The sequence below is a fragment of the Bubalus bubalis genome, chromosome 5 (assembly GCF_019923935.1).
Source record: "Bubalus bubalis isolate 160015118507 breed Murrah chromosome 5, NDDB_SH_1, whole genome shotgun sequence".
In the NCBI taxonomy this organism is placed as follows: domain Eukaryota; kingdom Metazoa; phylum Chordata; class Mammalia; order Artiodactyla; family Bovidae; genus Bubalus; species Bubalus bubalis.
The window spans coordinates 125207537-125227717 of NC_059161.1; the positions used below are offsets into that span (position 1 = coordinate 125207537).

At 59.2% G+C, this 20181-nt stretch overlaps 1 protein-coding gene across 2 annotated transcripts; it reads right to left on the reverse strand.

The window, feature by feature from the left end:
• Positions 1–46: 46 nt before the first annotated feature.
• LTBP3 (latent transforming growth factor beta binding protein 3) lies at positions 47–20103 on the reverse strand. Of its 2 annotated transcripts, XM_006056476.4 has the most exons (28): positions 19377–20103; positions 16213–16542; positions 15853–16055; positions 15575–15680; positions 15297–15389; positions 15037–15159; positions 14393–14551; positions 14117–14302; positions 13551–13567; positions 13402–13474; positions 13134–13223; positions 11184–11309; positions 10968–11099; positions 10702–10830; positions 10341–10463; positions 9998–10120; positions 6610–6732; positions 6256–6375; positions 2955–3083; positions 2490–2657; positions 2224–2307; positions 1790–1918; positions 1549–1686; positions 1314–1454; positions 1007–1168; positions 828–908; positions 613–744; positions 47–466 (listed from the first exon to the last, which is right to left on the reverse strand). In XM_006056476.4, the coding sequence occupies exons 1-28, from the start codon at positions 19693–19695 to the stop codon at positions 315–317; spliced, it is 3891 nt and encodes a 1296-aa protein (XP_006056538.3). In that variant the 5' UTR covers positions 19696–20103; the 3' UTR covers positions 47–314. The 2 variants fall into 2 exon arrangements, with proteins under 2 accessions (XP_006056538.3, XP_006056537.3); XM_006056475.4 differs by lacking the exon at positions 13551–13567 and having other exon boundaries at positions 13402–13475; positions 14116–14302.
• Positions 20104–20181: the final 78 nt, after the last annotated feature.

Consider the following 20181-nt stretch of genomic DNA (forward strand, 5'->3'; position numbering starts at 1 on the left):
GCGCCCATCACGGACATGAACATCAATTTACTTCGAAAACCAAGAGTAAAGAGAAACGATCTGATTTATCAGTTTCTGGGGAAATGCCCTCTGGAAGGAAGGCCGGCAGCGCCAGACAGACCCAACATCTGCCTGTGAGCCAGGCGGAACCGGCAGGGGCGCCCTTGGAACATGGGGCGCGGGGAAGGGGTCTACGGGCCCGAAGGGTCCCTGGGTCCGAGCCCCGAGTCGGGGCACCAGCGAGAGGCCGAGCTCGCCCCAATTGCTGGGTGGAAACCCCTCGGTGATTGCGAAGGTCCAGACCGTGGGTGGTGTCAGCGGCGGCGCTGGGGCACGCAGGCTCCATGCGTGCGGCTGCGCGCGAAGCCAGCTTTGCAGACGCAGCGGTAGGAACCGCTCGTGTTCACGCAGCGCTCGGTCTTACATAGTAACCCGCGCTGGTTCAGCTCTCGGCACTCATCGATGTCTGGAAGTGGGGGTGACAAGTGAGGACTTAAAGAGGGCGCCAAAGCTGTGCGACCCCTTGGTTTCTGGTCCGAGCCGAGCTTCTGCAGGGCCTGACCCCGCCCACATGCCCTCTGGCTCTGGCCCCGGCCCCTCGGCGCGGCTCACCGACACAGCGGGCGCGGGACGCGTCCAGCTGGAAACCGCCGGGACACTCGCACACTGCACCACCCGGCCGCGGCACACAGCGGCCGCTCACGCAGCGACACTCGTCCGAATCCTCCTCTGAGCTGTCCTCTTCTGCGCGGGCCGAGAGAATGAGACGTCAACACTGCCCCCGGCGATGGCCGCGGACCCGCCTCTGTCCCTCCAGCTACACTCACCTCTGGCGGGCTTCCCCAGCAGCAGGGGGCTCGTGTCCCAGAAAGAATTACTCTCACTCTGCGACGTCGGGCACTGGGACCCTGAGAGGGGCAGGGGGCGGTCAGCAGTCAATGGCTTTGATTCACTTCGGCTGGGCCCCCAAATTCCCTCCGGGCCAACCCCTCTCGGGCATGCTCACCAGCGCCGCGCGGCGGGCACGGACGGCACTGGGCTCCCCAACCTCGACCCTGGCGACAGCAGCAGTCATCGAAGGTGAGGGCGGGCCCGGCCAGGGGCCCCGCACACATGCCGTCGTCTCCGCGCTGGCCCCAGCACACGTCCCGCCGCTCCGGGGCACGCTCTGCGGAGGGGAACCCGGCGTCAGGGAAGAGCCCGAAGCAGGGGCCGCCCTCCCCCGCTCCAATCCACCCTCGTGGGAACGGCGGCCCCGGGCCTCCACGCGGCACACAGTATTCTGGAGAGCCCAAGATGACCCTCCCCCTCACCGGCCGGGCTCTCGGGGCGCTGGCAGTCGCGGCCTGAGGGTCCAGGTACCCAGGGCGGGCGGCACTCGCAGCGGTAGGAGCCGGGCAGGTTGACGCAGCGGCCAGGGCGGCAGGCTGTGGGGTCCTGGCACTCGTCCACGTCTGCGGGCAGCAAGTGGATGGGTCGGGGTGGAAGTCACAGCTTGGCTCGGCTAGCCTCTCTCCCGTTTCTCCAGAGGACCGACCCGGGCCTCACCCATCTCTTCTGGGCTCAGACACTGGCGCTGCACCGGGCTGTACTCGGCCGGGGGAGTGCAGGCACAGCGGTAACCACCGCGCGTATTCTCACACACTCCGTTCCGGCAATTAGACTCGTCCAAACACTCGTCCACGTCTGAAGGGAGGAAAAGCGCGAGTGGTAGGAACCGGCCTGGAGTCGGGTGGTTTTGCGTGTCTCCTGGCTGCTTTCCCACGGCCACGGGGGCAGCTGCACTCACCCACGCATTCCAGCAGGTTTGAGTCGTAGTAGAAGCCGTGCTGGCAATAGCACTCGTAGCCGGGCTGCGTGTTCACGCACTTGCCCTCCTTGCATATCTCCGCCCCAAACAATATGCATTCATCGATGTCTGCAGAGCGACAGGCCGTGGGCGCCCGCACCCTCTACCTGCCGGGCCTCTGAGGCCCCGCAGCAGAGGACGTGGGGGTGGGCGCTTACCGTGGAAAAGCGGAAAAGTCTGCTATGGCCTTTTCCCAACGCCTACTTAAGGCGATGGGGCGGGGCTTGGAAGAGGGGCGGGGCAGTCGGTGAGAGAGTGGGCGGGCCTTACCCCAGTACCCCCAATTAACAAGCAAGCACTGGAGGGATCCGGGAGGTCCAAACCAGAGGGCGGAGCAGGGCGAGCCAGGTGGGCGGAGCCACGTTGGGGCTTACCACGGTGGGCTGGGATGCCATAGTTGACAATGTTGTTGTCCTGGGTATAGCCCTTCCCGTCTGGGCAGAGGCTGTGGAACTCAGCTACGGGGAGACAGTGGCCGTGGGGAAGGAAAGGAGCAGGATTGAGCACGTGCGTCCTGGCCATAGGGCCGGAGCTCTGGCCTCATTTCCCACCAACTCAGGAAGGGGCCCTCTTCCCCAGTCCGGTCCCAAATGAAGAAACAGAGGTTCTGGAAAGGGGAAAGACCTGCCCGGCTCCTGACCTGAGCTGTAGACTGGGCAGGGATAGATCTCGCAGTGGTCTCCCCAGCCAGCCCCCAGCGAGCAGCAGCACTCCTGCTGGGTGACGTTGGTGGCCAGAACACTGTCACAGAACACGGTATCATCGAAGTTAAGGTAGCACTCCTTCTTGTGGTGGGGCTGCTCCACCTCTGAGGGGAGGGGATAGCAGCTCAGGATCTGGCACCGTGTCTTTGCCTGTCCACACTGCCCACCAACCTCTGCCCTCTGTGCCCCCACATCGCCTGGCTCCTGGAGCTGCCACGTGAAAGCCAAGCTCCATCCTCAGTGTGGCATTCAGGGGCCGCCTGACAGGTGTGGTCCCACCGGGGTCTCCCAGGCAAAAGAAATTTCTTCCTGTTCCTCATATTCCAGAGGGTGGGACCAGGTCCAACTCTGAGTCCCAACCGCAGCGTCTAGATTGAGGAGGGAGCCGAGAGGGCACTCACCCTCACAGCCGTGTTGGTCCTGGGTGGGTGTGAAGCCGTCATCACAGATGCAAACGTAGGAGCCCTGCAGGTTCTCGCAGGCCCCGTGGGGAAGGCACAGGCCTGGGTCCTGGCTGCACTCATCTATGTCTTCGGGGGGAGAAGAGCAGAAAGAATCACTCAGAGGGAAACCAGCCTCTCTCTCCCTGGGGGTGGGCCTCAAGGGCCTCACACAAGCCGAGAACCTGAATTTCCACTTTGACTTCAAAGCACACACAACAGGAAAGCCACTCATGTGGGTCTGTGCACAGGGGTTGATGTGCACACATTCAGTGCACTGTTCTTCACAAACGCTAACAGAATGAAGCCCTAGCTCTCAGCTCAGCATCTGGGGTTTCAGTTTGGTCTCCCAGTATCTTTGTCTCATCACCCTTTGCTCTAAACCACTAACAGCCTCAGCTCTATGTCTAGGCCAAGGTATCTACTCTCCCTAAAAACACAACTAGCTCTGCTTCCTGATCTCTGTGCTTTGCAAATACTCTTCTTTGGGCCTGGTAAATACTATCCTTTGTTTTTCTCTGCTTAGGGAATCTACTTATGCTTTAGGGAAGCCTGTTTATACTTCAAGTTCCAATACAACTGTCACTTCTCGGTTGCAATTAATCACTAGTCCAGACCTCTTTTGGCACCTAGCACTCTGAATTGTAAGAATCAATTTACCCAGGGCTCCTTCCTAGGGGAGACTGTCTTCCTAGCAAGGAACCCTGGGTTTTGCTCAGTATCTAGCATATAGCATAGAACCTGGCAAATATTAGGTGTTCAGTAAATTGGTCATAGCAAACACCCTCTTCCAACAACACAAGAGAAGACTCTACACATGGACATCACCAGATGGTCAACACTGAAATCAGATTGATTATATTCTTTGCAGCCAAAGATGGAGAAGCTCTATACAGTCAACAAAAACAAGACCGGGAGCTGACTGGCTCAGATCATGAACTCCTTATTGCCAAATTCAGACTTAAATTGAAGAAAATAAGGAAAACCACTAGACCATTCAGGTATGACCTACATCAAATCCCTTATGATTATACAATGGAAATGAGAAATAGATTTAAGTGACTAGATCTGATAGAGTGCCTGATGAACTATGGATGGAGATTCGTGACATTGTACAGGAGACAGGGATCAAGACCATCCCCATGGAAAAGAAACGCAAAAAAGCAAAATGACTGTCTGGGGAGGCCTTACAAATAGCTGTGAAAAGAAGAGAAGCGAAAAGCAAAGGAGAAAAGGGAAGATATAAGCATCTGAATGCAGAGTTCCAAAGAATAGCAAGGAGAGATAAGAAAGCCTTCCTCAGCGATCAATGCAAAGAAATAGAGGAAAACAACAGAATGGGAAAGACTAGAGATCTCTTCAAGAAAATTAGAGATACCAAGGGAACATTTCATGCAAAGATGGGCTTGATAAAGGACAGAAATGGTATGGACCTAACAGAAGCAGAAGATATTAAGAAGAGATGGCAAGAATACACAGAAGAACTGTACGAAAAAGATCTTCACGACCAAGATAATCATGATGGTGTGATCACTCACCTAGATCCAGATATCCTGGAATGTGAAGTCAAGTGGGCCTTAGAAAGCATCACTACAAATAAAGCTAGTGGAGGTGATGGAATTCCAGTTGAGCTATTTCAAATCCTGAAAGATGATGCTGTGAAAGTGCTGCACTCAATATGTCAGCAAATTTGGAAAACTCAGCAGTGGCCACAGGACTGGAAAAGGTCAGTTTTCATTCCAATCCCAAAGAAAGGCAATACCAAAGAATGCTCAAACTACCGCACAATTGTACTCATCTCACATACTAGTAAAGTAATGCTCAAAATTCTCCAAGCCAGGCTTCAGCAATATGTGAACCGTGAACTTCCAGATGTTCAAGCTGGTTTTAGAAAAGGCAGAGGAACCAGAGATCAAATTTCCAACATCTGCTGGATCATGGAAAAAGCAAGAGAGTTCCAGAAAAACATCTATTTCTGCTTTATTGACTATGCCAAAGCCTTTGACTGTGTGGATCACAATAAACTGTGGAAAATTCTGAAAGAGATGGGAATACCAGACCACCTGACCTGCTTCTTGAGAAACCTATATGCAGGTCAGGAAGCAATAGTTAGAACTGGACATGGAACAACAGACTGGTTCCAAATAGGAAAAGGAGTACGTCAAGGCTGTATATTGTCACCCTGCTTATTCAACTTATATGCAGAGTACATCATGAGAAATGCTGGGCTGGAAGAAGCACAAGCTGGAATCAAGATTGCCAGGAGAAATATCAATAACCTCAGATATGCAGATGACACCACCCTTATGGCAGAAAGTGAAGAGGAACTCAAAAGCCTCTTGATGAAAGTAAAAGAGGAAAGTGAAAAAGTTAGCTTAAAGCTCAACATTCAGAAAACGAAGATCATGGCATCTGGTCCCATCACTTCTTGGGAAATAGATGGGGAAACAGTGGAAACAGTGTCAGACTTTATTTTTTTGAGCTCCAAAATCACTGCAAATGGTGACTGCAGCCATGAAATTAAAAGACGCTTACTCCTTGGAAGGAAAGTTATGACCAACCTAGATAGCATATTCAAAAGCAGAGACATTACTTTGCCAACAAAGGTCCATCTAGTCAAGGCTATGGCTTTTCCTGTGGTCATGTATGGATGTGAGAGTTGGACTGTGAAGAACTGATGCTTTTGAACTGTGGTGTTGGAGAAGACTCTTGAAAGTCCCTTGGACTGCGAGGAGATCCAACCAGTCCATTGTAAAGGAGATCAGTCCTGGGTGTTCTTTGGAAGGACTGATGCTAAAGCTGAAACTCCAATACTTTGGCCACCTCATGCAAAGAGCTGACTCATTGGGAAAGATTCTGATGCTGGGAGGGATTGGGGGCAGGAGAAGGGGACAACAGAGGATGAGATGGCTGGATGGCATCACCAACTCGATGGACATGAGTTTGAGTGAACTCCGGGAGTTGGTGATGGACAGGGAGGCCTGGCGTGCTGCGATTCATGGGGTTGCAAAGAGTCGAACACGACTGAGCGACTGAACTGAACTGAACTGAAACTCTTGTTGGATGAATGCATTGAGGGGTGAGTTGGCACATAGTAATAAGCATCATCTAATTACTGTCATTATTACTGTTATATTATTTTCTGTGAAAGAGTAAGATGAATAAGTGGATGGATGGATGGAAAGACAGATCAACAGTGTGTCTAGGAGATAACTGCTTGCTGCCATTGCTCCTTGGGAGTTCTCAGCCAATCCCCCCATACCTTGGCATTTCCGGCCGCCTACCAGCCGATGCCCCTGGGGACAGAGACATCGATAGGAGCCATTGGTGTTGATGCAATCACCCCCAATGCAGGCTGCAGGGAAGTCACACTCATTGATGTCTGTAGGGAATCAAAGGGGTGGAGAATCTCAGGGACAAAGCCCACTCTCACAGCCTAAAGCTTCCGAAGAGCCCTGGGTAGGGCCCACACCCCATGGCCTATCTTGGATCTGGATGGGGGCTGGCCATGGAGTGGTGGGCTTGCTCACAGTAGGCCCTGGGGTTGGGGCCTGGGCAGTGAAGGTCTGGGACAGGGAGGAACAGGCCAGCCCCCCAGCTTTAGGTCTCCCCTCACCCTCGCAGCGGCTCCGGTCCCTTGACAGATGGTAGCCAGAGAGGCACTGACACTGGAAGGAGCCTGGCGTGTTGGCACAGATGCCGTTGTCGCACACGTCCCCAGCCTCACACTCGTCCACATCTGTGGGGCACAGGGGCCATCAGAGGGCTAGGACGGGGTGGTCCTGTGTCTCTGCTCCCCTCTTCCCACTCCTGCCCACGGCCTGGAGCACCAGAACTGAGGCAGGTGGAGCTGGAGACAAGCATGGGCCCCTCACCCCGTCCCTATGTGGCACACCGTGCCCTAATGACCAGGCCAGGTGCTGGCAGGAACCCTGGGCCATTTCTGGTTCCAAAGAGCTCAGACCTCCCCATCCTTCGTCCACTCTCACCAAACAATCCTCCCCTTCTGCCCCGGGTTCATGGCCCCAGCTGCTCTGGTGGCTGCTCCCGCCCCTCCCCCACTGCCAGGGCTCCCTTTATAAGTAAGCTCCCCTATATCTTCAGTCTCACAGAATAATTTCTCCCGCTTGTGCAGTAAAGGGACTTGGCTCTGAGAGCACACTTCTGTGCAGTCCTTTCTGGGGGGAGCTGGTAGTCGCCCACATCCCAGATCCCTTCCAAACCCCACACTTCCTGAAGGACACCTGAATCCCACCCCAGCCTCCTACCTCTCTATTGCCATCAGCACCCAGCTTCCTAGTGCTCTCCCTTTCCCTCTCCCTCTCCATCCTGGGCGTTTTCAACATCCATTTGGCCAGCAGGCCCAGCTTCTGATCCAACAATCCTTCCCTCAGCGTCTGCGACCTCCACTTCAACGCCAGCCACTCGCTCTCAGTACAAGGGACTGGGAGCTGCCCCGCCATCCCCAGGCCCGGGCGTCTCAAACTTGGTTCCTTTCGCACTGCCTCCGCTGCTCCTCTCCAGGCCCCTCCTCACCTCCTCTCCCCAAGGGCCCCTGAATACCTCTCCTGCCTCCCCTCTGCTCTGGCAAAGCCAGAGCCCTCGCCTGCTTCTCAGGATGCCGGGTGCTGAGTGCGGCTGAGGCCCGCCACCACGCGGAGCACCCCGGGCCGCTCCACTCCCTGTGGCCTTCAGCTGGGCTAGAGCCTCTGCGTGGCCGCACCACCCTCTCCTCCTCCTCTCAGGACTTGACACCGGGGAGGCCTAGGGAGCCCCGTGCCCTTCAGCAGGTCCAAACTTGTGCCGTTCTCCTCAGCCCACAGCCTCCACCCCACTTGCTCTTCCTCACCTGCTGCCTCCGTCTTCTGGCCTCTCCTCAGGACACAGAAGCTACCCTGCCAAGGCTGCCTTCTCGTCTCCCCGGTTAGTTCTTAGTTACAAGGACCTCTCTACTGCATTTAGCGCATCCTCCTCTGCCCTCGATGCCTGCTCTCCCCAACTGGCCCCCCAGGCCCCCCGTTCCCCCGTCTCCCGCTCCTATCCCCCTGCCTTCTGCCGACCTGGCAGTGTCCACCATGCTCTGCTCACTGGACTCACCCTCCTTGACTGCACCCCACGGCTCCATAGCTCGCCTAGTGTGCACCCCACGGCTCCACAGCGCCCCTAGTGTGCACCCCAAGGCTCCACAGCACCTTCTAGTGTGCACCCCGAGGCGCCACAGCTCCCCCTAGTGTACACCCGGAGGCTCCACAGCTCCCCCTAGTGTGCACCCCGAGGCTCCACAGCTCCCCTAGTGTGCACCCCGAGGCGCCACAGCTCCCCCTAGTGTGCACCCGGAGGTTCCACAGCTCCCCCTAGTGTGCACCCCGAGGCTCCACAGCTCCCCTAGTGTACACCCCGAGGCTCCACAGCTCCCCCTAGTGTGCACCCTGAGGCTCCACAGCTCCCCTAGTGTACACCCCGAGGCTCCACAGCTCCCCTAGTGTACACCCCGAGGCTCCACAGCTCCCCCTAGTGTACACCCCGAGGCTCCACAGCTCCCCCTAGTGTGCACCCCGAGGCTCCACAGCTCCCCCTAGTGTGCACCCTGAGGCTCCACAGCTCCCCTAGTGTGCACCCCATGGCTCCACAGCTCCCCCTAGTGTGCACCCGGAGGTTCCACAGCTCCCCCTAGTGTACACCCCGAGGCTCCACAGCTCCCCTAGTGTACACCCCGAGGCTCCACAGCTCCCCCTAGTGTGCACCCCGAGGCTCCACAGCTCCCCTAGTGTGCACCCCGAGGCTCCACAGCTCCCCTAGTGTACACCCCGAGGCTCCACAGCTCCCCCTAGTGTGCACCCCGAGGCTCCACAGCTCCCCTAGTGTGCACCCCACGGCTCCACAGCCCACAGTCGCAAGTGGGTGTGTCTGGCCCAAGGCTTCCAATCTATACCGCCCGTCCTCTGTGGGAATCATCAGCTGAGAGACCCACAGGGACCACACACTCAACTGTCCAACAGGAAACTTAATGTCTTCCTTCTCAAACACGCCTCACCCCAGGGACTCTATCCCAGTGAACAGCACCCACTGAGTCACCCAAACTAGAAACCTGGAGACCCCTTACTCCTCTCTCTCCTTCGCCTTGACATCCAGTTAACAAGCCCAGGTAACTCGCTTTAATATTTCTCTAATATCACATAGTCTCATGACCATCTTTGAGGCCACTATTATCACATCCACCACTGTCTCTGTCCTGAGTCTCCCCCAGACCTCCAGTCCCTCTGCACAATGGGCATCAGGGAACTTTCTAGAACAAATAGCAAATTCATTCTTCCCCTTAAAATGCTTCAGGTGCCTCCTAATACCTTCAGGGTGAAGCTCAACCTCCTGGGCAGGGCTTCGGTGGGCCCTTCAGGAGGTGGGGGCCTGCCCCTCACCAGCCAGCCTCAGCCCCACCCCCTACTTACACCTTACTTTCCCTGTGCACTCTGTGCTGGTGTTCACAGAGCCTGGCACACTCTTCCCTCTCTCCTTTCTGTGCTTGGCTAACTCCTGTTGATCCTTTAAGACAACTCACGCCTCCTCTTCTCCCAGTCCCCCTGAGGTTTCCCAGAAACACCCAGACTCCATTGAGGCCGACAGCCCTGCGCTCCACAGTCGGTGTCCATGGTTCTCCAGTTTCTCTGACTCTTACCCCTCAGCCCATCTCCTGATGCATAAGAAACATTATTGTCGGTGGGGGGAGAGGACTACTGACACCCCCTTTTTTTAATATCTTTTCCACTCCATATTCAAGTAACTGCTTTGCAAACGCAGCTTCAAGCCTTGCCTCCTAAGATCCTTCCTACCTAGAAATTCCGCGGCCCCCTCCTCCGTCAGGTTGCAGAGAAAGTGAGTGAGTGGGTCAGTGAAGGGAAGGTGCCTGCGAATTAGCTGTCTCCCGGCCGACAGATGGGGTAACCCGGTCCCCAACTTCGACGCTCGAGTAGGTGGCGGGACGTAGGGCGGGGAGGGCTGTCGCTCACCCAGGCAACTGCGGCCGTCCTGCGCGGGCGCATAGCCCTGGGCGCACGTGCAGCGGAAAGAGCCCGGAAGGTTCTCGCACCAGCCCGGAGAGCAGGGGTTGCCCTCAGCGCACTCGTTCACATCTGCGGCGGAGAAGGCTCGCCTCGGACCCCGCCCCACTGGACGAGGTACTGTGAGGGGATGGGAGACCCTCCTTCCAGAATTGGGGGGAGGGGTGGAAGCCGGGTTCTGGAGCCGACTCCCACGCCAATAGCCCCGCCCCATCACCGGGGCAACTCCCGAAGGGCCCCGCCCTCTTGTGATCGAAGCCCCGCCCCACCCGGGCCCCTGCCTCACGCTCACCGCGGCAGGCCCCGCCCCCCTGGCTGCGGTAGCCTGGCAGACAGGCAATGCACTTGAAGCTCCCAGGTTTGTTCTCGCATTTGCTATCCGGGCAGGTGCTAGGGTCTCGGCACTCGTCGATGTCTGCGCAGTAGGAAGGAAGAAGACTTGTCTGGGGACAACGTTGCCGGCCAGGTGCTCAGGGGCCTCGGCAGGGCCTCCCTCTGTCACGGATCGACCAGGCGAAGCGGGCCCTCTGGGTTCCAGTCTGAAACCTCCGAGAGGCCCAGGGGTGGGCAGAGACGGGAGTGAGGCCCTCCGCCCCCACCCTAGGCCGAGGCACCGCTGAGGACCCGCGTCGGTCCGGATGGGTCCTTCCCACCTTCGCACACGGGCGGTCTGGAGGCTTTAAGCCGGTAGCCGGGGTAGCAGTTGCATTTGTAGTGTCCCGGAAAGTTGATGCAGAAGCCGCCGTCGCCGCACAGGTGGGGCTTGGCGCACTCGTTCAGGTCTGAGCGGGAGGAAGGGGGCGCGAGGGGAATGCAAGGCGGCGGAGGGGATGACATGCGGTCGGGAGAGCCCCTCGGGTCCGCCGATCCCCGGGCCCACCCCCGGCCCCGGCCACGCCCCCGGCCACTCCGTGCTCACCCACGCAAGAGCGCCCCCCGGCGCCGACGTGCAGGCGGTAGCCTCGGTTGCAGTGGCAGTTGTAGGAACCGCCGGTGTTCATGCAGATGCCCCGCCCGGCGCCGCAAGGCTCCGCCTCGCATTCGTTCACGTCTGAGAAGGGCGCGCGGGTGGGGAGACGTCACACGACGGTCGGGAGCCAGGGCCGCCGCCGCGCCACCCACTCTCCACGCTCACCCACGCAGTAGCGGTGCTGCGGATGCGACCGGTAGCCGGGATTGCAATGGCAGGAATAGTCCGAGGGTCCCGGGACGCACTCTCCGTGGCCACAGATGTTCTGGTTCAGTCGGCACTCGTCCGTCTCTGCGGGGGGCGCCCGGGGAAAAAGGGCGGCAGATCAGAGGGGGCAGGCAGGGAGCAGTCACTTTCTGCCACATTCCCAGGGAAGAACTGGACACCCCATCACTCTCGACGCCGATAACTGAGCCTGGTCGCACTATGAGTTCAGATCTCCGTACAGCCATGCCCCCCATCCTAGGATTCCCTACACCTCCATCACAGATAACCGCAACATCACAACCCCAAGTAGCCCCAAACCATGATCTCAGGTCCCTGGCATCCCCATCTCCTCAAGTTTAGGACCCTTGATACTTCTCTCTCCACTTACTATACTCTGACTCCAGTCACCTCAACACCTCAAACTCTGTAGCCTCAATCACACCAATATCCTCCAGACAAGCGAACCAACACCCCTTGCCTTAGAGACCTGCCCACCTCCCCCCCATTCCAGAAGTTTTCCTCCCCCTCTCAAGGCAGGCAGGAGCTAGTTTCCTGGGAACCCTGGCTGGAACAGGTGATCAGACTCAGGAAACCTCCTTACCTTCTTTACTAGGATTCACAGTACTCCCTGCCTCCCACCTCTTCCTCCTTGTGGCCCCTCCCCTGAACCCTGCCCCAGGAAGCCCCAGGCAGCCCTGGCGGCTGAACTCCACTCCCTCCCAAACACACCTGGCCAGTGGGCTCTTGCAGGCTGTTCTCTCTGCTTAGTGTGACTCTCCCTAGTCTCCTTAACACCCCGTCCTCTGATAAGTGTCCCCAAGTGCCTCTTTCTCCACATTCCCACAGCCCCCAGGCTGTCACTGGGTTATCCCAGCCTGTGCAGATTTCCTGGGCAGCCACCTTCCACTAGGAGCTCATCTAGCCTCCAGTTTTCAATTGGGTTGGTGGCTTCCTTGTGGCTGGAGTCCAACCAGACATGGGCTTGAATCCGGCTCAACTGTGTGACCTGGGATCAGCTACTGAACCTCTCTTAGCCTCAGTTTTCTCATCTGGAAAATGAGGCTAACCGTGCCCACTTCACAGAGAACAAGAAAGTTAAATGGTATTTAGTATGTAAAAATCTCCAGTCAGTGCCTGGTCCAGGGCAACTGTTCAGCCATAGCTAGCAATTATTATGATGCCCCAAATCATGCAGACACTTCCCACAGCCTTTGGGATCAAATCCAAGCCTCTTAAAGCTCCCTGAGCTGGCCCTCTCCTAGTTCAGAAACACTGATCCATGTGTGGTTTCTCTCTTCTCCATGAAACCAGGGTTTCATGTTTCCATGCCTTTGCCCAAACTTCTGCCCAAACTGGAATGTCCTTTTCCCCAACCTGCTAGCCCATTTCTTTCCCACATTTTGTCGTTAATTTCTAACACTCTTAAAAGCTGTGTTCAGAAAGGCTTCTCTCATCGCCATTCTACATATGATCACAACACCCAGACTTCCTTCCTTCTTCTTTGATTTACTTTTGCACAGCCCTTATGAGACACACTAGATTTGGACTCATTGATCTGTTTGCTGTCTGTCTATTCCACAAGGACAGGGAATTTTTGTCTGTTTTGTTTACTACTGTGTCCCCAGCACCTAAACAGTGCCTGCGCATAGTAGGTGCTCCATAAATATTCATTGACTGTGAATGCCTTCAGACTGGCCTGACCATCACACCACCCGGATCAGCTGAGGGCAGAGTGGCGTCTCAGAGTGTTGCACGCCGAGGCTTCCCCAGCCCCCAGCCCAGGGTCTGGCATACAGTACGCCCTTGACGGTGTCAGCCCTCCGGAAGGATTGGAAGGGGTGAGGGAGGAGAAACCCTAAGTTGGGGGCGTGGCTTACCTGGGGCGTGACCTAGGTGGGCGGGTCTTACCTGTGACTTGAGTAGGGGCGATTTCCACCGCACTGCGGGACGGGGGCAAGTCGGGCAGGAACTGGGGCGGCGGGGGCCAGGAGATCAGCTCTGCGGGCAGCAGCACACGACCATCAGCGGGTGAGGAGGCTGAGAGAGCCGCCCCTCTCCCCGCAGGTCAGGGGGCCGGCAACTCCACACCCAGCTGCACCGCCCCCTGGTGCCTAAGCTGTGAACTTCCCCGTCAGTGACAGCCCTTGAGGACTGGTCCCTACAGTGCCCAGCTCACCCGGGTAGGGCCGGGCAGGAGATACGGTGACAGTCGGGTGGCTCTGCTGCGCTGACTGCTCTTCAATCACTGGCTGCGGGCGACAGCAGTGTGAACTCTCTGTGTCTCCTCGGCCTCCCCGCCCCTCCCACCTGGGTTCTCATACTCACTGAGTCTGTGCTCACCCCTAGAAGGGAAGAAGATGGGGCCATTAAGTGTTGGGCTGGGAGAAGGGAGTCAAGTCTGGGATTGGCAGTTGGACATGTGTGGTCAGAGTCCCTAAGAGTTCAACGATCATGTCTCTGGGTCAAGCATCAAGGATTAGATCCTGATGTCTGGGAATGTTTTCATCACAGGTCAGTGAAGCGATGGCTGGACAAGGTCCTCAGCTTGGGAGGTTATAGCCAGGGTCAAATCCCTGAGTCAGGGGTCAGAGGGTCAGATCTAGAGGCAGCATTTGAGCTGCATTAGTGTCCTGATCTGGAAATCAAAAGTGTCCTGGTGTCAGAGGATTGAACCTGGAGGGCAATAAATGATCAAATCCCGTGGCTCAGGGGTGACATCCTGGGCTTAGTTACAACACTGGTTAGGGGTCAGAGTGTCAGCTCCGGGGGCCAGTGCTAGTCTGGGATCAGGAGCTAGAGGTTAGACTCAGGTCCTAACTGTGAGTCAAGGGTCAAGGTGTCAGACCTAGGGGTTCTGCAACTGTCAGGAAACAGGAGGGATCGGGCCAGACCTCTCTCTTCCTCTGTGTCCTCAGGTGGTGGTGCCCGGCTGGGGCTCTCGGGCAGCTGCTGGGGCTTGGGTGGCCCATCGGGGTGCAGGAAAAGGGAAAAGTCACTTTCGCCCTGAATGGTGAGCGTCTGGTGGGAGGTGAGGATGTGGTACCCCTTCCCAGCTGGGCAGATCTCCTTGAAGGCAGCTGTGGCCAGAGCAAGAGGCAGGCAAGTGAGCCCTTCCTGGGGAAGCAGGCTCACAGACAGCCCCCCAGCCTCCAAGGCCCCTGGCTCACCAGTGCCATCAGCTGGGCAGCGCTGGCACCTGGCCCCCCAGGCCTTGCCGACACTGCAGCAGCAGAGTTGGCGGGTGAGGCGTGTGGTCAGGGGGTGCTGGCACTGGTGTTCAGGGCTCACCAGGCGGAAACACAGGCTCTTCTCCTCCGGCTTGTCTGCTGCAGGGGCCAGTGATGGGCATGGGCATCTGGGCCTGAACGCTGCCCACGCCCCTCTTCCCAGCTGCTCCAGACCTCACCTCTCTGGCACAGGAGGCCTTGATTCTCGTGTGGCCCCTGACCCTGAATTCATTTGACCCCTGAAACCTGTATTATTCTGACCTCATGTAATACCTGAAACTTCTGTGACCTCTGAACCCATTGATCCCTGATTCTAGCTGCTCTAGACTTGATCCCTCCCACTCATCAAGCCCCTGGTCTCATATGACACTGCCTTCTCATAACCCCTGACCCCATGTGACCTCTTACTCCAGATCTCATGCAACTCCTGAACCCACTGATCCCTGACCCCATCTGTTCTAGATCTTGCTCCTCTAGCAGTCAACCCTTGACCCCACTCTGACCTCTGTGACCTCTGATCCTTACTGTTTGGAGCCTTACCCTCCACCCATACTTGGTGACCTCCAAGGACCCCCGAGTCTCACCAATGCACTGTGTGCGGGAGGGGCCCAAACTATGGCCAGGTGGGCAGACACAGCGATAGGAACCAGGGTTGTTGAGGCAGTCACCATGGCGACACATGCCTGGCATCGCGCACTCATTGATGTCTGCGGTAATAAGTGAGAGTTTGGTCCCTCCAGGCTGGGGCCACAAGGTGACAGCCACCTGCTCCAGGAACCTCAGGATTCTACCCCAGCCCCGCCTCCTCCCTGCCCCCCCCTCCCCAGTGACAACTGGCCCATACCCTGGCAGTGTGTGCTGTTGAGCCTCTTGTAGCCCTGGGGGCAGTCAGTGCCCATCTCCCCACGTACAGGCCCTGGCTTCTGCACCCCTGTGTCTGTGGAGAGAGGAGAGCATGGCAGGAGAGGACACAGGGGCTGCAGAGAGGGAAGGGACCGCACTGGGTGGGGGAGTGGGGTACTGAGGGGATTCGGGTGGGATCCAGCTGCAGGGATGGGAGGGACTGGGGGAGGGTGTGCCCCGTGGGGAGGGGCAGAGATCTCACCGAGCCAGGGCACTCACACTGCAGCTGGGGGCACTTGTGGCACTTGCTCTGGCCCCAAGCGGTGCCGATGCTCCCGCAGCAGTCTTCCTGCTTGGTGAGGCCCGGGAGGGGGTTGCTGCCACACTAGGGAGAGGAGTGTGTACAGGGGTGACAGGCTGCCCAGCCCTCACCTGGCCTCCCTCCTCGGGCCCTTTTCCTCCTCCCCCCACTCAACCTACAGGACACCCTCCAGTTTTTAGCAAACCCGGTGGATTGGAACAGGGCGGCCCTGAGAGGCGTCTGTGGGTTCACTCACTGGTTGCTTGGGCAGCGTGTCCTGGAAGCAACGGCCCAGGGGCTTCTGGGTGGGTGGCCGGGGATGCGCGGGCTTGGGGTGCGGCAGCAGGTGCTGGGAGGGGGCCGGGCCCTCGGCGTTGGGTCCTTCAATGCGGTGCACTTGGACTGAGGCCTCGGGCGGGTGGTGGACGCGCACATTCACCACGGGGGGCGGGGCCTGCACTGGGGGGCGGGGCACGGCGGCTTCAGGGCTGCCCCGCAGCGCCGGATGGCAGGTGGCGGCGAGGAGATCCTCCAGGGCTGGCCCCGCCCGGGTCCTGCCCACCCCGGCCAGTGCCCGCCCACCTCGGCCTCCCGGGGTCTGCCCGTTGCCTGGTACCTTCCGCTGAGATCTGTCCTGGCCCGAGGGGCACCAGGAAGGTCGCATGCTGGGCAGGAGGCCCCTCCCCGGGCCCTGGCGGATCGGCGATCACCTGGACCGCGTACATGGCGTGCTTGCTGGCCACAGACTCGCCCTCTGGAGCCAGGGGCGGCAGCGCGCCCGTGGACAGGGCCCCGGCCCGGCCAAGCCCAGGGCCTGAGCCGCCAGCGCCTCCGCCAGCTCCTCCAGCCGGCACCTGGCAGAAGCGACCCGTGAAGTCCGGGGGACACAGGCACTGGTTTCGCGAGGAGCACTGGCCGCCGTTCATACAGGGCAGGGGGCACACCACTGGGGAAGAGAGGTGGGTCAGGGCCCAGGCAGACCCCTGTGGCCAGCGCCCAGACCCAGTCTCTCACCCACATCCTGTCTCTTCCTTCCCCTCCTCCCTACTTCCAAGCCACCCACTGGTTCTGTCCTCCCTGGGAAGCTGGCCTTAGTAACACATCAGATACACACACATGCTACCCTCTAGGTCCCCCAACATCCTTATACCCTAGGGGCCACTGGCATCTTGAACTTGCATCCTAGCTAGGAGACCCTGTGCCAGCTGCATAACCCTGAGCGACTGACTTCCCCTCCCAGGCCTCAGTGTCCTCATCTGTAGGGTGATCCCATCTATTAAATGAAGCAAGGCCTGTCCAAAACTCTGCACAATGCTAGTGCACAGAGGGTGTTTAATAAGCAGCAGCAGCAGCTGATGATGGTGATGGACTAGCCTTTCCCTCCCCTTGGGCCTTTCCTGGACACCCAGTCTATCTGGTGCCTCCTCCTTGCCCCTCAGTCCTTCCCCTGACTCAGCCCTCTCTGGGCTCTCCCTCCCTCTGTTCAGCCATCCCAGGGCCCGCACCTCACCGCTGCCAACTTGAGCTGTACTCCGCTGGGACCTCTCTTAAGCAACTCCACCCAGGGGACCCTGTCAGAAATCAGCATTCTGCCTCCCCACCTCTTCTTGCCCTTGGACCACCACTGGGATCCCTGCCTGCCCGGTCATTCATAACTGAGTCTTGAGGCTCCAGTCTCCCCTGCTCCCACCCCAGCCAGTTCTGGCCTCTGTAATGTCTCATAATCCATCTTCCCTCCTCCCCATGCCCCCTGCCCCTCCCCTGCCTGTCCACATCCCAAGCACCCTCAGAGAAACTTGCCTCGGGCAAAGCTCCGGCTCAGTCACAGCCCTGCTCCCAGCTAGCTTCCCTGCCTGCTCTCCGTGGCCCAGAAGGAACCTTCTTTCGGCCCATCCCCGTCTGCTCTTTCCATGTGCACCCTACGCTCCAGGACTCATCTCCTGTTTCCCACAAATGTGCCACGTCTTCTGCTTCCCTGCCTTGACCCATGCCATTTCTGCCCACTCAGAGCCTAGTCCCCATCTGTGCATATTCACATCATATCCTTCCAGCCCCTCCCCCAGGAGGAGAGCCCTTCCTCACATCCCACCCACCCTCTGCCTCAGCTCTGGGTGCCAGAGGAGGTGCTGGGGGAATGAATGAAGGAGTGAATTCAGGGAGCTGATGGGATGTCTGTCTGTCTGTCACACACTCACATCTGAAATCCAGCCTTGGGGACCTGCGCTCGTGCACCAAGCCCAGCCCCTCTCCGGGCCCTCCCCCAGGACTGCCCTCACTTGCCAGGATGGGGAAGTAGGGGTGCTGCCCCCTGGACACCTGGAGGGCCTCAGAGGGATGGCCCACATGCAAGGCCACCGGGGCCTGGCTATGAGCATCCCAGCCCAGCCCAGCCCATCCTGCTTGGCCTCTGGGGGCCAGACTCTCAGGGCAGAAGGGGTGTGTCCTGGGCTGGGGGAGGCAGGATCCTCTCCTTCCTGCCTCCCAGTGAGTCACCCACAGCGGTGAGGGTGACCTCCCAGTGACACCCGCCCACTGTGGCCTGGGCACCGAGCCTGAGGGATGTGGGCAGCACGGATGGAGACAGCAGCCTGGGCAGGATGGCCGGGGGCTTGGGAGGCCGGGCCCAGGGACGCTCACATGCACAGTCATCTCATCACACACACACATGCACAGACTCATTCTGACACCAACACAGGCTTACATAAACACTCCCATAGTCACTGCAGACGTGCACCCAAGATAACACAAAGAAACCTGTACTTGAGCCCAGTGTGCCAGCCCAAAGCCCGGGCATACCCCTGCGTGTATGCCATGTGCAAGCACGCGTGCACACATCTCATGAGAAGCGTGAGCCACATCTGTGGGGTTCCTCAGATCTGTAGTGGCTATGTGAGTATAGGAGTGTGTGAGAGGGGCTGTTTTGCTGGTGCCATCGTGGGCCTAGCCTAATTACCCTGTCCGGGAGGGTAATTACTGCTGGGACACCTCCCCCAGCCTGGCCCACAGGGCCCTGGGGGAGGAGCGCTGAGCCCCAGGCCTGGCCCTTTGAAGAGCGATGTTGGGAGAGGGGTGGGCTCCAGGACCAGGGGGAGTTTTCAGGGTTTGGGGAGTTGGGGGTAGACTCTGAGGCAGAACTCTTCAGAGCTTCTGGGGGAAGCACAGATGGGGCATCAGGAAAAGGAGAGACCGAGGATCCAAGCCAGCCCCTACCTCCAGGCCTGCGCCCCACTTGTTAGGCCTCAATGCCCCTCCCCTCTAAGACCTCGCCAGTAACTAATTCCCTCACTCCCAGCCTGAGCTTGGCTCCTCCTCCCAGGGAATGCAGGTGTCTACCGCTGGCAGGCCCTACTTGAGACATTTTTTAAAGACTTTTCCTGTTTCTTCCACTGAGTCTGTTTCTAGGGGGAATACTTAACCCTTCTCTGAGACCTGCGCCAGCTGGCATGCCCGCAAAAGCCCCTGCCTGTCGACCTCGACTCCCTCTCAGAACCCAGCACTTTCCTAGAAGCCTGTGCCATCCAGGGCACCAGCATGACCCCACACCTTAGGCCTCAACCCCAACCCGAAGCTGTGAAGTCCAGGCTTCCACGCAGCCCTCCCAACCCCGGCCGCAGCACTCCAGCCTCCCAAGACCCCTGAAGCCCCTGGGGCCCGCGGCCCTCCGGTTCGCTCTCTGAACCCACGGTCGCCAGGGTCACAAGGCCTCCGCTGCCATGTCTCCCACGTGGGCTCCGGGAGCTGGCCTTCCCCGCGCCCCCCGCCCGCGCCCCCGGCCCTCACCCACGCGGAAGCCGGAGCCCGTGAGCGTGTCGGTGCTGTGGCCGTTCTCTCCGATGAGCGTCATGTTGGAGCCCTTCTGACAACTGTCCCGACACTGGCCCTTGAGACAGGTCCGCTTGCAGATCACCGGCGCAAAGACCACCTTGAAGCGCTCGCGGGCCAGCGCCCCGCCCCCGCCAGCGCCCCTCTCGCCCGCCGGCCCCCCCTCGGCCCCGCCGCCCGGGCCCAGCAGCAGCAGCAGCAGCGCCAGCAGCCCCGCCGCCCCCGCCCCGCGCATCTCAGGGGCCAGGCCGCCAGCAGCCCCACGGGGCCCGGGCATCCGGGGCCGCAGGACCCGGGGGGGCGCGCCCGGGCGGGGGCGATGGTCCCGACGCCCGAGGGGGATAAGCAAGCCGGGAGCCCCGGGAGAGGCGCAGAGAGGGCAGCGAGGGACAGGATGGGAGGAAGCGCGCGGGGAGGGGACTGCAGGCGCGGGCGCGGGCCCAGTGAGAGGCAGAGAGATGGAGGCTGGACCGCGGGGAGCCCAGAAACTTCCACCGCCCCGGGAAGGAGCCCAGCCACGAGCCGGGGCCGGGGGCCTGCGGAGGCCCAAACGTGAGGCCGGAGCGAGGAGGCCGGAGCAAGTTGAGGTGGAGAGGAGGAGCGAGGGGAGAGGAAGGCCGGGCGGCCGGCCCGCTCCGCGCCTCCCCCGGCCGGGCTGGGCTCCCGCGGCCGCCGGGAAGCAGGGAGCGCGCGGGGCGGACGCAGGGAGAAGTGAGCAGTTGTTTTCCCTGGCTGGAGCGCGGCGCGGCGGCGGCGAGGGGGG

What these genes read in the sequence shown, in the direction of transcription:
- LTBP3 (XM_006056476.4), bottom strand. Translation starts at nt 19,695, where the DNA reads ATGCCCGGGCCCCGTGGGGCTGCTGGCGGCCTGGCCCCTGAGATGCGC. An exon ending in GGGCTCCGGCTTCCGCGTGG is followed by an intron (nt 16,543 to 19,376) that starts GTGAGGGCCGGG and finishes TCTCTTCCCCAG; the next exon opens with TGGTGTGCCCCCTGCCCTGT. An exon ending in CTGCCCAGCTGATGGCACTG is followed by an intron (nt 14,303 to 14,392) that starts GTGAGCCAGGGG and finishes CTCTGGCCACAG; the next exon opens with CTGCCTTCAAGGAGATCTGC.